General features: G+C 42.3%; 1 protein-coding gene across 1 annotated transcript in view; it reads left to right on the forward strand.

The window, feature by feature from the left end:
- The window catches only part of LOC126500851 (ankyrin repeat domain-containing protein 36A-like), a 151,818-nt gene extending 144,991 nt beyond the window's left edge, over nt 1-6,827 (forward strand). The window contains 2 exon segments of the mRNA XM_050141091.1: nt 4,654-4,842; nt 6,579-6,827. Of these exon segments, the coding sequence (XP_049997048.1) occupies nt 4,654-4,842; nt 6,579-6,827 (438 nt within the window).
- The last annotated feature ends 7,554 nt before the right edge of the window (nt 6,828-14,381 follow it).

A 14,381-nucleotide genomic window follows, 5' to 3' on the forward strand; every position in this document is an offset into this window, starting at 1 on the left:
TTTTTTTTTTTTTTTTTTTTTGATTATGTGATCTTTTGGTGTCCAGTTTCTTGAGCTTTTTGTATATTTTAGAGATCAGACCTCTGTCTGATGTGGGGTTAGTGAAGATCTTTTCCCATGCTGTAGGCTGTTGTTTTGCCTTGTTGACCATGTCCTTTGCTTTACAGAAGCTTTTCAGTTTCAGGAGGTCCCATTTATTAGTTGTTTCTCTCAGTGTCTGTGCTGCTGGGATTCTATTTAGGAAGTGGTTCCCTGTACCAATACATTCAAGTGTACTTCCCACTCTTCTATAAGGTTCAGTGTGGCTGGCTTTATGTTGAGGACTTTGATCCATTTGGACTTGAGTTTTGTGCATGGTGATAGATATGGGCCTATTTGCATTCTTCTACATGTTGATATCAAGTTACGCCAGCACCACTTGTTAAATATGCTTTCTTTATTCCATTTGATATTTTTTGCTTCTTTGTCAAAAATCAGGTGTTTGAAGATGTGTGGATTGATATCTGGGTCTTCTATTCAGTTCCATTGGTCCTCCTGTCTGTTCTTAAGCCAATACCAGGCTGTTTTCAGTACCGTAGCTCTGTAGTAGAGTTTGAAGTCAGGGATTGTGATGCCTTCAGAAGTTCTTTTATTGTACAGGATTGTTTTGGCTATCTTGGGTTTTTGCTTTTTTAAAGGAAGTTGAGTACCGTTCTTTAAAGGTCGTTGAAGAATTTTGCTGGGATTTTGATGACCATTGCATTGAATCTGTAGATTGCTTTTGGTAAGATTGCCATTTTTACTATGTTAATTCTGCCTGCCCAAGAGCATGGGAGATCTTTCCACTTTCTGGTGTCTTCTTCAATTTCTTTCTTCAAAGATTTAAAGTTCTTGTCATAAAAGTCTTCCACTTGTTTGGTTAGAGTTACTCCAAGATATTTTATGCTGTTTGTGGCCATTGTGAAGGATGTTTCTCTGATTTCTTTCTCAGCCCATGTATCATCTGTATACAGGAGGGCTGCTGATTTTTTTGAGTTAATCTCGTATCCTGCTACACTGCTGAAAGTGTTTATGAGTTGTAGAAGTTCCTTGGTAGAATTTTTGGGATCACTTATGTAAACTATTATATCATCAGCAAACAGTGAGAGTTTGACTTCTTTTCCAATTTGTACCCCCCCCCTTGATCTCCCTTTGGTGTCTTATTGCTCTAGCTAGGACCTCAAGAACTATATTGAATAGATATAGAGAAAGTGGACAACTTTGTCTTGTTCCTGATTTCAGTGGAATCGCTGGGAGTTTCTCTCCATTTAGTTCGATGTTGGCTGTTGTCTTGCTGTATATTGCCTTATTTATGTTTAGGTATGTTTCTTGTATCCCTGCTCTCTCCACGACCTTTATCGTGAAGGGATGTTGTATTTTGTCAAAAGCTTTTTTGGCATCTAATGAGATGATTATGTGGTTTTTATTTTTCAGCTTGTTTATATGGTAGATTATGTTGACAGATTTTTATATGTTGAATCATCCCTGCATCTGTGGGATGAAGCCAACTTGATCATGGTGGATGATGGTTCTGATGTGTTTTTGGATTCGATTTGCTAGTATTTTATTTAGTATTTTTGCATCAATGTTCATGAGTGAGATTGGTCTGTAATTCTCTTTCTTAGCAATGTCTTTCTGTGGTTTGGGTATCAAGGTAATTGTAACCTAATAAAAAGAGTTTGGCAATGCTCCTTCTGTCTCTATTGTGTGGAATAATTTGAGGAGTATTGGTATTAGTTCTTCTTTGAAAGTCTTGTAGAATTCTGAGCTGAAACCATCTGGTCCTGGGCTTTTTTTGCTTGGGAGACTTTTGATGACTGTTTCTATTTCTTCAGCTCTTATAGATCTGTTTAATTTGCTTATCTGGTCGATCCTCACCTTCTTAAAGGGACAGTAGAAGACATAGTAGACTGTCCTTCCTGCTCTTGTCACCTATCCTACTGAAAAGACAGCAAAGGAAAACTAAGGGTAACATTTGCCAAGAAGGAAAACAATATGAATGGGAAAATAAGAGCCCCAAGATCCTCCATGGCAACAGGATGCCCACAGAGAAAGATTTGTAGTATGCCAGCTGTAAGTCCTCAGCAGACTTCTTGGTGCCAAACAAGTGACTGCACATGTCACAGCTGGAAGGCTCTTCAAGGGCATTGGTGCCAGCCAGGAACAAGGAGCAAGCCTGCAGTTCACAGACCAGAGTAGCAGCGGTGCAGGTGCATCCAGAAGGCTTTCAGTCAAGAGAACTCTGTGCAGGAGGCAGAATTTGGTCATGCGAGCAATCCTCTCTCTGACTCCATTCTTGAGTTCTCAAGCCTTCTGTTCTTGCAGCCCCAGAACATAAGAAATTATGGGCCCTAGGCCCTGATTGGCATGCAAATAAGGTTAGAAATGGGGCCAATCAAGGAAGAGCAGTCAAAAAGCTATCAGCAACTCTGGTGGGTACGGTGTCACCTGTTATTCTTCTGACCTGATCCCACTTGGGGCTCTGACTGTAAAAAGTCAGGACCTTCATGCAGCTGAGGAGGGGTTCGCTCCCCTGGATGTAGCTGAGGAGGGTTAGCTCCCCTGGGTGCAGCTGAGGAGGGGTTAACCCCCCTTCAGTCCCTTTGCTCTCAGGGATGGAAAGCTCTTTATTTGGCGAAGTTAATGTGCCCAGCTTATTCCTTGCTGATTCCGTAACACAATAAGATCTGGCCTTTAAAGATGGCTGGTTCTTTCTCTCTTCTCCATTGAAACAGTTGGGCTCTCACCTAATAACCCTCTTTGCTCTCATTTCCTCAAATTATGGTCACAGAATCTGTTGACCCAGTTCACTGCTGACAGCATTTAAGTTGTTTCTTCCTTTTAGCTCACATCCGTGTTTTACTAAGAAAAGGGACGAGATGTCAGCTTCAGTTAAACGACTCTTACAGTTGGCAGTTAGAGTCTCGTTTGATGTGGTGCTGTGCGAATTTTCTGGAGAGATGGGGTCTAGATGACAGACCAAAAAAAAAAAAAAAAGAATTCAAAGCTCCAAAGCTAGGCATGGTGGCGGAGGCCTTTAATCCCATTGCTCACGAATAGAAGCAGGTGGTTCTCTGTGAGTTCGAGGCCAGCCTGGTCTACATGGTGAGTTTCTGGACAAACTTAACTACGTAATAGAAAGACCTTATCTCAAAAACCAACAAAGAGAAGAAAAAGAAATAAAAAGCTCTACCCAAGCCTAATGGATTTGCTGTAACTGACAGGAGCAAAGGCAGCTGTGCCTCCCCATATTCCCCTCACAGCATGAAGGCCGCTCTGCTGGAGAGCATCTCTCCGCAGCAATTCCTGCTTTCAAACCTCTGGGAAAGGCCTTGCCTACCATGTAACCTGAGTGAGTTTCCTGAGCCTGTGGGCTTCCTTGGCTTCCCAGGCCCTGGGAGCCTCTTTCTCGCCCAGCAAGGAGGAAGTGATAAGCACCTGATATCTGATTTTGTGCTAGAACCAAAGCTGACCCTCTTCACAGCACCCACTTCATTTTGGGGCACCACAGTTCCTTCTTTCACCTCCTCGTGTCTAACCCACTAGAGCCGCACAACTCAAGCCAAGATTACAGGGCAATAGGTCAGCCCATTGGGAGAAACTCGTGTCCAGAGTACAGCCCCTAAACATCCTGTAGTAACCAGGGAACATGGCAAGGAAATTACGATCATAGCAATAACTTACTAAGTGTTGCTCCCCTAGGGAAATCCATGTGCTAGCTATATCAGACTTAGCCTTTATCCCAGCACTTGGGAAGCAAAAGCAAATGAATCTCTGTGAGTTCCAGGCCAAACCAGACTACACAAAGAGTTCTAGGCTAACGAGGGACACACAGTGAGATCCTGTGTTAACAAAACACCCATACTAGAGACCAGTTAGTAAAACAAGCTCACACTCAGGGTCGAGTTGTAAAACCACAACCATAGACCACTATTATAACCAAAGGGAAGTTTAGTCAGATCCCACTTATCCTGTTGTCCTATCACCCCAATACAGCCAACTACAGTTTGTCACTATCGTCTTTCAATGCACTCCTGTATTTTGCAAAATGAGTCAAAAGTTTGCAAGGCAGTGCTCTTGAATCAGAATATTTTTGTTTTAAAAACAAAATCATATTGCTAGCCGGGTGGTGGTGGATTTAATTCCAGCACTCAGGAGACAGAGGCAGGCATATCTTTGAATTCAGGGACAGCTAGGGCTACAGAGCAACTTCTGGGACAGCCAGAGCTACACAGAGAAATCCTGTCTCAAAAAAAAAAAAAAATAAAACCACAAAGTAAAAGAAAAGAAGAGAGGGAGGAGGAAGGGAGGGAGAGAGGAAGAAAAGCAATTACAGGCACTGCTGGTGTGTAACTTACCATGTTATTAAGGAAAGAATAAACTAGGCGTGGAAATGACGGCGTGATTCAGTGTGTCTGACGAAGAGGACTGTGTAAGGAGCATGTTTTTGTCATTCTGCTGGGTTTAATGTTGCTTATTTTCAGGCTAATTAGATGGAGTACATTCTAACAGTCGGTTATAGAGTGTAGCTTTAGTTTATTACAGCTGAGCGGGCATTGGTTGCCCACTGGCTTTGCCCTGGACTAGTCTCAGTTTACATCCCTCACCGTGAAACCATATTTTTTACTCATACAGCTCTACAAGCTGAGAGAAACTTGGGAAACTACATATTACAAATATCTACACATGGTTGTAAAGCTTCAGTTCATGGAGCAGGAGCTAGCAGCGATAAAAACAGAACAAAAGAAGTGTGGACGCCTCCTCGAGAGCCACAAGAACTTAGAAGAAGTTCTTCACTGCAGAAGCTGGATGCGGGAGCACGCGGTAGGTGGTGAGAGCCGTGTAACCCGAACAGAGCGACATGCTTGAACTCATTTCAGCACAGCGGTAATGTGAATTTATACCCCTTGCGTTTCCTCCTCTTCCCATAACATCAAGTTGGCTTTGTAGATTTCTGAACAGCATCGGTCTCTTCAAAGTTTTCAGTGTGTGTCATTTTCTGGTTTGCTTTTCTATTGCTGTAAAACAAACAAACCACTGTCTGAAAATAGCAAGGGCAGGGGTGAACTGGCTACTTTTATGTCCACTTGACACAAGTTAAAGTGATCTAAGAGGAGGGAACCTCAGTTAAGAGAACACCTCCAGCTGGGCAGTGTGGTGCACACCTTTAATCCCAGCACTCAAGAGGCAGAGGCAGGTGGATCTCTTAGTTCAAGGCCAGCATGGGCTACAGATGTTCCAGGACAGCCAGGGCTACACAGAGAAACCATCTCAAACAAACAAACAAAATAAAACAAAGAAAATGTCTCCACAAGATCTGGGTTTCTTAATTAGTGATTGGTGGGGAGGGCCGCTGGCCTCCAATTAGGGGTAGTGCCACCCGTGGGTGCTGGTCCTGAGTTCTATAAGGAAGCAGGTGAGCCAGGCATAGGGAGCAAACCAGTAAGCAGCACCCCTCCCTGAGCTCTGCATCAGCTCCTGTCTCCAGGTTCCTGTCCTGAGTTCCTGCCCTGACTTCCTTCCACGATGGACTTGGAAGTGTAAACCAAATAAACCCTTTCCTCCACAACTTCTTTTGGTCCTGGGGTTTCAGCACAGCAAGAGCAACCCTAAGACAGGAGGAACGTGTTTCTAACAGGCTTCCAGGTCCTACTCACACTGAAAGAAACCAACGCAGGAACTCCAGTGAAGCAGGGCAGGCTTGGTCTCCACATCTCCTTGCCCACAGGCCAATGCAATGGAAGTAATGTGTCAAGGGAGGTTCCTTCATCCCAGATATGTCTAGGTTAGTAACAAGTTTACAAATAAAATTATTGATCTTCCACAATATTTTAATTAGACAATCATTTGCATCTTAAGACAATTGAGAAGAAAAAAGTTCTATATGAAAATTAAAACACACTCTTAAATATTTCCTTCAGTTACAGTTATGTTTTTAAAATGTTTTTGAGTTGATTCTTTTGTTCTGTGACTTATGAAACTACATTGGAGTTAGCATGAGGGTGACTCAGAACACAGGGCTCCAGGTTCAAAGGAAAACAATTTACTATTTTTATGTTTTAAATTTTTTAATAGTTTTTGGTTTGGGGTTTTGGGGTTTTGGGGGGGGTGTGGGTATGATTTTTCAAGACAGGGTTTCTCTGTGTAACAGCTCTGGCTGCCCTAGAACTTGCTTTGTAGACCAGGTTGGCCTCAAACTCACAGAGATAGATGCACCTGTCTCTGCCTCCTGAGTGCTGGGATTAAAGACATCTGCTACCACTTCCCGACTTTAATTGGGTTTTGTTTGTTTTGTTTTGTTTGAGACAGGCATTCAATATATAGACCAGACTGACCTCAAATTCAGAGATCTACCTACCTCTGTCTCCCACATGCCACCATGCTGACTTTATGTGTTAAATATAATGCAGTTGACATTAGTAATAAAAATTTTAAATCCCAGCATCTTATTTAACATACTTACAACTACCTGTGAGTTGATGATTCTTAACTAAAGGGAACAAGAGCAAAGTAGTTGTTCGAAGGTTAATTATTTTGGAATTTTGTACTTTTTGCTTTAGATCCAAGCAAGAGATCAAAACAAAACTAAGGATTTAAGAGATGCGGATGAAGTGGTCACGATAGGTGAGATGGAACTCAGAATTAAGACCCTGGAATCTCAGCTGGAATCCACGAGGGGAGCTCAGCGCAGTCTCCAGGAAGGAGACTCCGAGCACCGAGCACAGCTGTGCTGGAGAGCGGGCGGTGCCGTGACACAGCCCCTGCTAAGAGAGCTGGGCGAGCAAGCCAGCCCGAGTCCGCGGAAATAACGGAGCTTGGTTTGTCTCTGCCACAGGTCGACGGGTACCGGGGACCAGACCTCACAACAGACTTGGAGTTAGAGAATGAATGTGCCCTTGGACTGCATTCGGGGAGGCTCTCGTTTCTTCCCCTTTTCAGTCTGGGTTTCTGTGGCCTTTTGCCCCCAATGCTCTCATGTAGCTGACATGGTTCATTAGTCTTTTAGGTTAATGTTCTAAAGTTTTCTAAATACAGCATTTATGTTCTTATTAAACTACTTTTTGCCATTTTATTGAATAGAAATCTTAACGTGTAACTATTTGGGGAGTGTTACAACTTAACGGCGATGGACAAGGAGTAATGACAAATGCCCCTGCCATGTTCTGACACGGGGCAGGCTTTCCTGGATTGGAATCTTTGGTGTCATTTATTGAAGGGTCCTTGCTGACAAACTCATTGGCAGGTTTTCTAGATGGTATAAAGACACGCTTATGACACAGGAAAGGAACACACAAATGAGGGAAGAAAAATGGATAAAATCATCAAAATAACCACATGGTCAGTCTGAAGGGGTGTGTGAACCTCAGAAAGAACGGACCCCCGTTTGGCTTGGTGATGTCAGGAGCAGCCACTCTCACTCCCGCTGGTCACCCCCAGCGTTTGCTGCTCTCAACCTTCCCTCAGTGCCAAATACTGACTTTTTTTTGCCCAGGGTTCAGGTGAACTGTGCAGAGAGTAAAAGCAAAACCGTGAAATGACTTCAAGGAAGGTTTTTAAAGTCCTAAGCCAATTTACAAAACACAAGTTACTTCTAGATTGTTTTTCAGTTTTATTTTTAATTAAGCACAATAATTATTAATAAATGTATGTTTAGCGCAATGTTTTTATAGTTAAACATGATTATACCCATCATCCACACAATTTTACTCCTTAAAGTACAAGTATTAGGGCTGGAGAGATGGCTCAGTGGTTAACATAGCATCTATGCTCTTCCGGAAGACCCAGGTTCAAGTCCCAGCGTCCATGGGGCAGCTCATAACCACAGTCCCAAGTGATCCAGTGCCTTCTCCTGGCATCCCAGGGCACTCCGTGCACACAGTACACAAACGTACATGCAGACAAAACACCCATACACATAAAAATTAAAATAAAGGAATAAAAATTCCTAAAACAAACATTTTTCATGGCATCATCAAGACTTTTTAATTAATTTTGTTGATTATGTGTGCACGTGTGGATAAGAGCACTTGCGTGCAGGTACTCACAGAGGCCAGAGGTCAGATCCCCTGAGCTGGAGTTCAGTCAGTTGTGAACCTGAGATGTGGGTGGTGAGAACTGAACTCAGGTCCAGCGGAAGAGCAGTAATGCGATCTTAACTGTGGAGCCATCTCTCCCGCCCCATGTTCAAGAATGTTGTCAGTGGTCCCCTTCCCTCCAGAAGGCACAGGGTTACCTTCCTGTTGTCTCTCTCACTTGTTAGTCCCCGGTTAGTTCAGAAACTCTCTAGAAATGTTTATTTAAGATAATTTTAAATCTATAGCTGTGTGCAGCGGCATTTTTACCCTTAAGGCACTGTCTAAATGACAATTCTGTTCAATCATGTGACTCCTTTTAAGACACGAGTTGCTTGGGGAGGGAGATACATTCTGAAGTCTGCAGTCTCATGGGACTAGAGAGGCTGGAGGTGGCCGGTCCACAACCTCTCCAGTAGGACAGAGGTTGGCCAAGCACTCTGAGGGAAAGTCTGTCCCGAGTCCCTTGTAATGAGCGGCTTCATGACAGTATTACTGTGGAGTTTGTGACCCCTGGGAAAAACTGTAGACTCAGTCCAATTATTGTTAAAAGACTTACTGATTAGCTGCTAGCAAGATGACAGCCTTAAAGCATGTCATGAAGGAGGGGTATGGGGAAAGGTTTTTTACACAAGACCTTCAAGCAAGCAAAAGTTAATCTGTTCTGCCAAGTTTAAGTGGCTATGGTGACTCAAAACAATCTTTGGATATCTGTGTAAGAAATTTACAAAACAAAAAAAGCAGTTGGTTATATTATAGCAAGTCATGACTGGACACTTGGGTGGAGGTCACTGAGTCAATGTTGCTGGAACTTATCTTTTGAGGACTAAGTCAGAGATGGATGACTGGTGGGTACCAAAGACAGATGCCTAGCAGAGAGCGCATTTCCTTTAGCCATCACATTCCCGCTAGATCATATGAATCAAGGCACTGATACACATTTATATAGAGCTAAAGGTTGGTATCTTAATTGTGTTGAATGTACATACATGTGTAAGTAGCAAGTTTATGACACAGGGCCAATACAAAACAAATTTCTGGGTTTGTGTGAGTGTTCGTGTGTGTGTGTGTGCTTTTTTATTGTTTTGGTTTGCTTTTTATTGTGTTTTTGTTTGGGGATTTTTTGAGAAAAGATGAAATTGCATGGTTTGGGAGGAAGGAGAAGATCTGAGAGCAATTAGAAAAGGGGAAAGAATGTGATCAAAATATATTTTATGAAAAAAATGTAAATAATACATAAAATATGCTTTTTCAAAAAGCATTTGCTGCTTTGTCAGAGGATCCCAGCACTAATATCAGGTGGTTTACAACCACCTGTAACTCCAGCTCCCAGGCATCTGTCACCCGCTTCTGGTCTCCACAGGCATCTTCATGCATGTGTGTACACACATGCAGACAAACATGCATATGCAATAAAATAATTAAACAATTTAAAAATATTTAAAGAAATGTTAACTTTATTCATAAATGCAAATCAGGTGGAAAATAGATAAAACAGTTTATTTACTAAGACAGTTAATTAATAAGAGAGATAGTTTATGTTGGGGTCTGGTCCAGAGAGAAATAATTTATGGTCCAGGCTAGCACCAGACCCTGACAATGGTATAACTTACAGTAAAATTTGATTCAAGGAAGTGAATATCACTGCCTCTAATTAGCGGAGGAATGCATGATGCTTTGTGTTGGCGTCTATGTAATTTAAATTGGCTGTGATTCATGACACGTTCAGTTTTCCAGCAGCACAAAAGGGTTGACATCTCAATCAGAAGAGAATGATTCTCAACCAAGCATACAATCACACGTAGTTTTTTTTTTTTTATTTATTTATTATGTATACAATATTCCTTCTGCGTGTATGCCTGAAGGCCAGAAGAGGGCACCAGATCTCATTACAGATGGTTGTGAGCCACCATGTGGTTGCTGGGAATTGAACTCAGGACCTTTGGAAGAGCAGTCAGTGCTCTTAACCGCTGAGCCATCTCTTCAGCCCCCATTCACACGTAGTTTTAATTTAAATGAAAATGATATAAATGTATTATATGAAGTAGGAAAACACACAACGTTAAAGAAACTAAATTCTTTTTTCATTTTTCCGTTTCTTTAAATACAAGTATATCACCAATTGCTATATTATGCTACTGAGACTTTATCTTATTTTGCAGTCATTGCTGTACAAATTCATTGTTGACATAGTGCAATTTGGATAGTTGAGTTAGAGTATATTTGAATTCTCTCTATAATTGTGCAAACAACTGAGGTCTAGAGTGACATGATCAACATCCATGCAACTTTGACACTCAGACAATATCCACCCCTGTGTTAACCTCTACATACCTCCTCGTCCTTTTCCCCTTCTGCATCCTTACCTCACTGTCCTACACACACAAACACACAGTCCTCTTATTTCACTGATCTACACACACACATTCAAACACACACATGCACCTAAGTTTCACACTCGGAATACAACCTGTAATGCATATCTCTGTTGGGGTAGTTTATTTCACTTAGCATGATCACAGTCTATTTTTTTTCTATTTTCTTGCAAAAAAAATAAATAGTACCATGATTTTCATTTTTCTTTCTGGAAACTTTTATCATGCTCATACATAGTATTTAGTTGCCAATGAACCTGTTGACAGGTGCCTGGATGGCTTCTGTATCGCGTGTCCTGTGGTTGGTACCACTGTGGACAGATGCAAGCAAGAACTGTACCGTCAGTTTCTACTCAGGCTAGTACACACCCTGAAGAGGCACGGCTGCACTGCCAGTCGTTCTACATTTGTTTGTGTGTTTTGTATTCATTTAGTTATTTATATGAGTATTGGTGCCTTGCTGTGCTTATGATTGTGAAGCGTGTGCGTGTGTGCATTCAGTGCCTACAGAGGGAATAAGAAGGCATTAGAGCCCTTGGGACTGGCTGTGAGCCACCTTTAGTACTGGGAATTGAAACTGTGTCCTCTGCAAGAGCAGCCAATGCTCTTAACCACTGAACCATCTCTCCAGCCCTGGTTATTATTATATAATGTAATATATTATTATATGATATATAATATAATAAAATATACAGGGGTATGCCATACTAATTTGCATAGCAAACAAAGTACTTTACATTCCCCCGGTATGTAGAAGGGATATTTTTCCTACTTCCTCACCAGCAAATACTTTTATAGTTGCTTGTTACTTGTTTTATTAATGCTAGCCTTTCTGAATGGAGAGAGATGGACTCTCCATGTAGCTCTGATTTGTGTTTCCCTGGGTGGCTGAGAGGAGAGGACATTTCTTCCTGTATTTGCTGACAGTTTCTGCACCCTCTCCTGAAAGGTTTCTGCTTGTTTTGTGCATGTGTTTATTGGAATGTTTGGTTTTGGGGGCATTAAGATTTTGAGCTATTTATATGCACTGTGTCTCAATCCTCTGTTGAATATCTGGGAAGTATTTCTCCCATTCTGTACAATCGCTTTCCCTCACTGTGTGTGGGGGCTTTTAAATTTACACAATCCGGTTTGGTAATTCTCGCAATGCCCTGAGTTCCTCAAATCCTATACAGAACAGATTGCCTATCCCTCTACACTGAAGCCTTCCCACTGTTCCGATCCTACACTAACATCTATTCCGCTTTGAGATGCTTTTTGCATAGTGTGGACCATAGACATGTCATCTTAGTCTTTATGTCTTCGCTTTTCCCAGCACGCTTGCTGCCTCTTTACAAAGTGTGTGTTTCGGGTGCTTTTGTTGAGACTCACACCGCTGTATTGCTGTGGGCTAACATCTGGTTTCTATTCCACTGGTCTACATGTCTGTTTCTGTGCCATTATCATGCTGGGGTTTTTTCTTTTGTTTCTTACCATGGCTCTGCACTGTAACTTGAAGTCAGGTGATGTTTCTGACACGCATCTTTTTGCTCATTTTTAAAATAAAGTATCTCTTGCCATCATTTGGATGATATTTTCCCAAGAAGGCAGTGATATCCAGGCTCTTTAAATTCCAGCTCTAGACTACCAAGTTCATGTTTGAATACTTGGTCCCCAGTTGGTAAAACTGAGAAGGATTAGGTGATATGGTGATATGGCCTTGGCCTTGTGGGAGGAGGTGTGGGATGGGCTTTGAGGTTTCAAATCACTCATTCCCCTCATTCCAAAATAACTTCATCCCCACTGCACCTCTCTCTCTCTCTTTCTCTCTCTCTCTCTCTCTCTCTCTCTCTTTCTCTCTCTCTCGTGTGTCCCTTGTGGTTGTGAATCAAGGCATGCACTCTCAGCTGTACCTGCAGTCTGCCACCATGATCTCTAACCCTCTGAAACCAGAAGTCAAATTGTCGGACCCTAGCATCCAAACACCTAGGAGGAGTCACCCCAGAGACCACCTCTCACACCACAGCCGATACAAAAGCATGAGGATTTTATTAATTCTGTCATGACAGGGTCCCTCAGCATTCGGAAAGCCTAGAGACCTCCAATGGCTGGTACAGGCTACTTTTAAAGGAGAAGCAATGGGGGGGGGGTGTTCACTGACCATTATGATTGGCTTATTCGAAAGGGCTATTACCAATAATTGGCTGGAGAGCTATTGCCAGATCAGATGAGGTAGGAGGTCATTTTGACCCCATTTCCCAGGGACTGAATCAAAACATACGTGTATGGGTAATTGTTCAGGAACTCAGTCAACATCTTAAAGGTTATCTTGCCCCAATTTCTGGAGAACAGACGTGCACGTGTAGCTGTTAGGTCCTTGGTTCCCAGGGGAGGAGGGGAAGCACTAAGGCACGGAGGCTGAGAGGGTTCAGAATTGTCTTAAAGTTTTACAAAATCAGACACTAAGCTTTCCTCAATCATGGTGTTTAGTCAACAGTAGAAAAATTACTAAGACAGGTTGCAAGATCATAGGTTCCCAAACAGCTTCTTTGTACAGCCTTCATTTTGTTTCCATCCTCCACCAGCACCTGGCTTCCCTGGTCCACACCCCTTCTCTACTTTCATTTTACCCATATTTTACTATACCCCCCATTTAAGATATCCATAAGTAGCACCTCTGAGAAATAAAAATTTCTATGCAAATTTCAACCAAGGATGACCTAAAAAAGAAATTTCAAGGCATAATAAATGGTTGTCAAACAAGTGACCTTACAGCCCTTACCTGGGTTTGTGTGGCTGAAAAGAAACCTTGAGCAGAGCTTCAGAAAAGCACCTGGTGTAGAAAATCGTTCAGGGCCACATCCGCAAGCTTCAATTTCATTCTCCTCTTGCTATGTAACAAATACAACTAGCTCATGATCTCACCAAGCAGGTGCTGCCTTGTCTTTGAAACTGAATATTGTCTACACATGTGTAAACACAGGTTAAATAAATGCAGTCTAGAAAGTAAAACGAAGAATGGAGTGCTCTGTGGGTGGAGCTTGTGCCAGAACCCACGGTGAAAGACGATTCCTGTAAGCTGTCTTCTGACCTCCACATGATAGCCCCCCAACACACGCACACACACGCACACATACACACACACACACACACACACACACACGCACACAGGGAGGGGGGGGAGGCTAGTAAGTAGCACATGCCTGTAAGCCAGGCACACAGCTCAGAAGGTGGAGGCAGGAGGGTCTCAAGTCTTTCCAGGCAAGCCTCAGCTGAAAACAAGGTCCTGTCTCTAACTAAATAAACCTCCTTGCATAAGTCTATCATACAAGAGAGGGTTGGTTATGGGAGGAGAGTAGAAGGGGGTAGAGGAGGAAGTGGGGATAAGAGAAAAATTTAAAAAGTATTTCTTTCGACAAGCTTTGGTCAGAGGATGTGGAGAAATCAAGTTGATACTGACCAGGAAGCTTCCTCCCTACTGACTAGGGTTATCTAAAGACCCTGTCTCAAAAAAAAAAAAAAAAAAAAAAAAAAAAAAAAAAAAATTGAGACAGGGTTTTTCTGTGTAGCCCTGGCTGTACTGGAACTGACTCTGTAGATCAGTTCCTCTAACTTAGAGATCTGCCTGCTTCTGCCTCCCAAGTGCTGGGATTGAAGGGGTGAGCCACCACTGCCTAGCCTTCAAAATACTTTTGGAAGATACAATTTATAACAACAAATGTATCTCTAGAAAAGCTTCAATAGTTGAAAATTGAATACCACACTTTGTAATTTGTGAGCACTGGAATGTATCTGGGACAAGCACACTGTGATGGCTTTCCGGAAAATTAGCGGGAGAAATTTCTTTCCTTTGGTGAAAACAAATAAGGACACATCCGTGTGGTCACATTTCCTTCAGTGTATCTGTTCACTCAGCCTTTCAGAAAAGCCTGGACAA

This window comes from Alexandromys fortis, unplaced genomic scaffold (assembly GCF_014885135.2).
Source record: "Alexandromys fortis isolate MF-2015 unplaced genomic scaffold, M_Fortis_MF-2015_v1.1 scaffold_7, whole genome shotgun sequence".
NCBI classification, from domain to species: domain Eukaryota; kingdom Metazoa; phylum Chordata; class Mammalia; order Rodentia; family Cricetidae; genus Alexandromys; species Alexandromys fortis.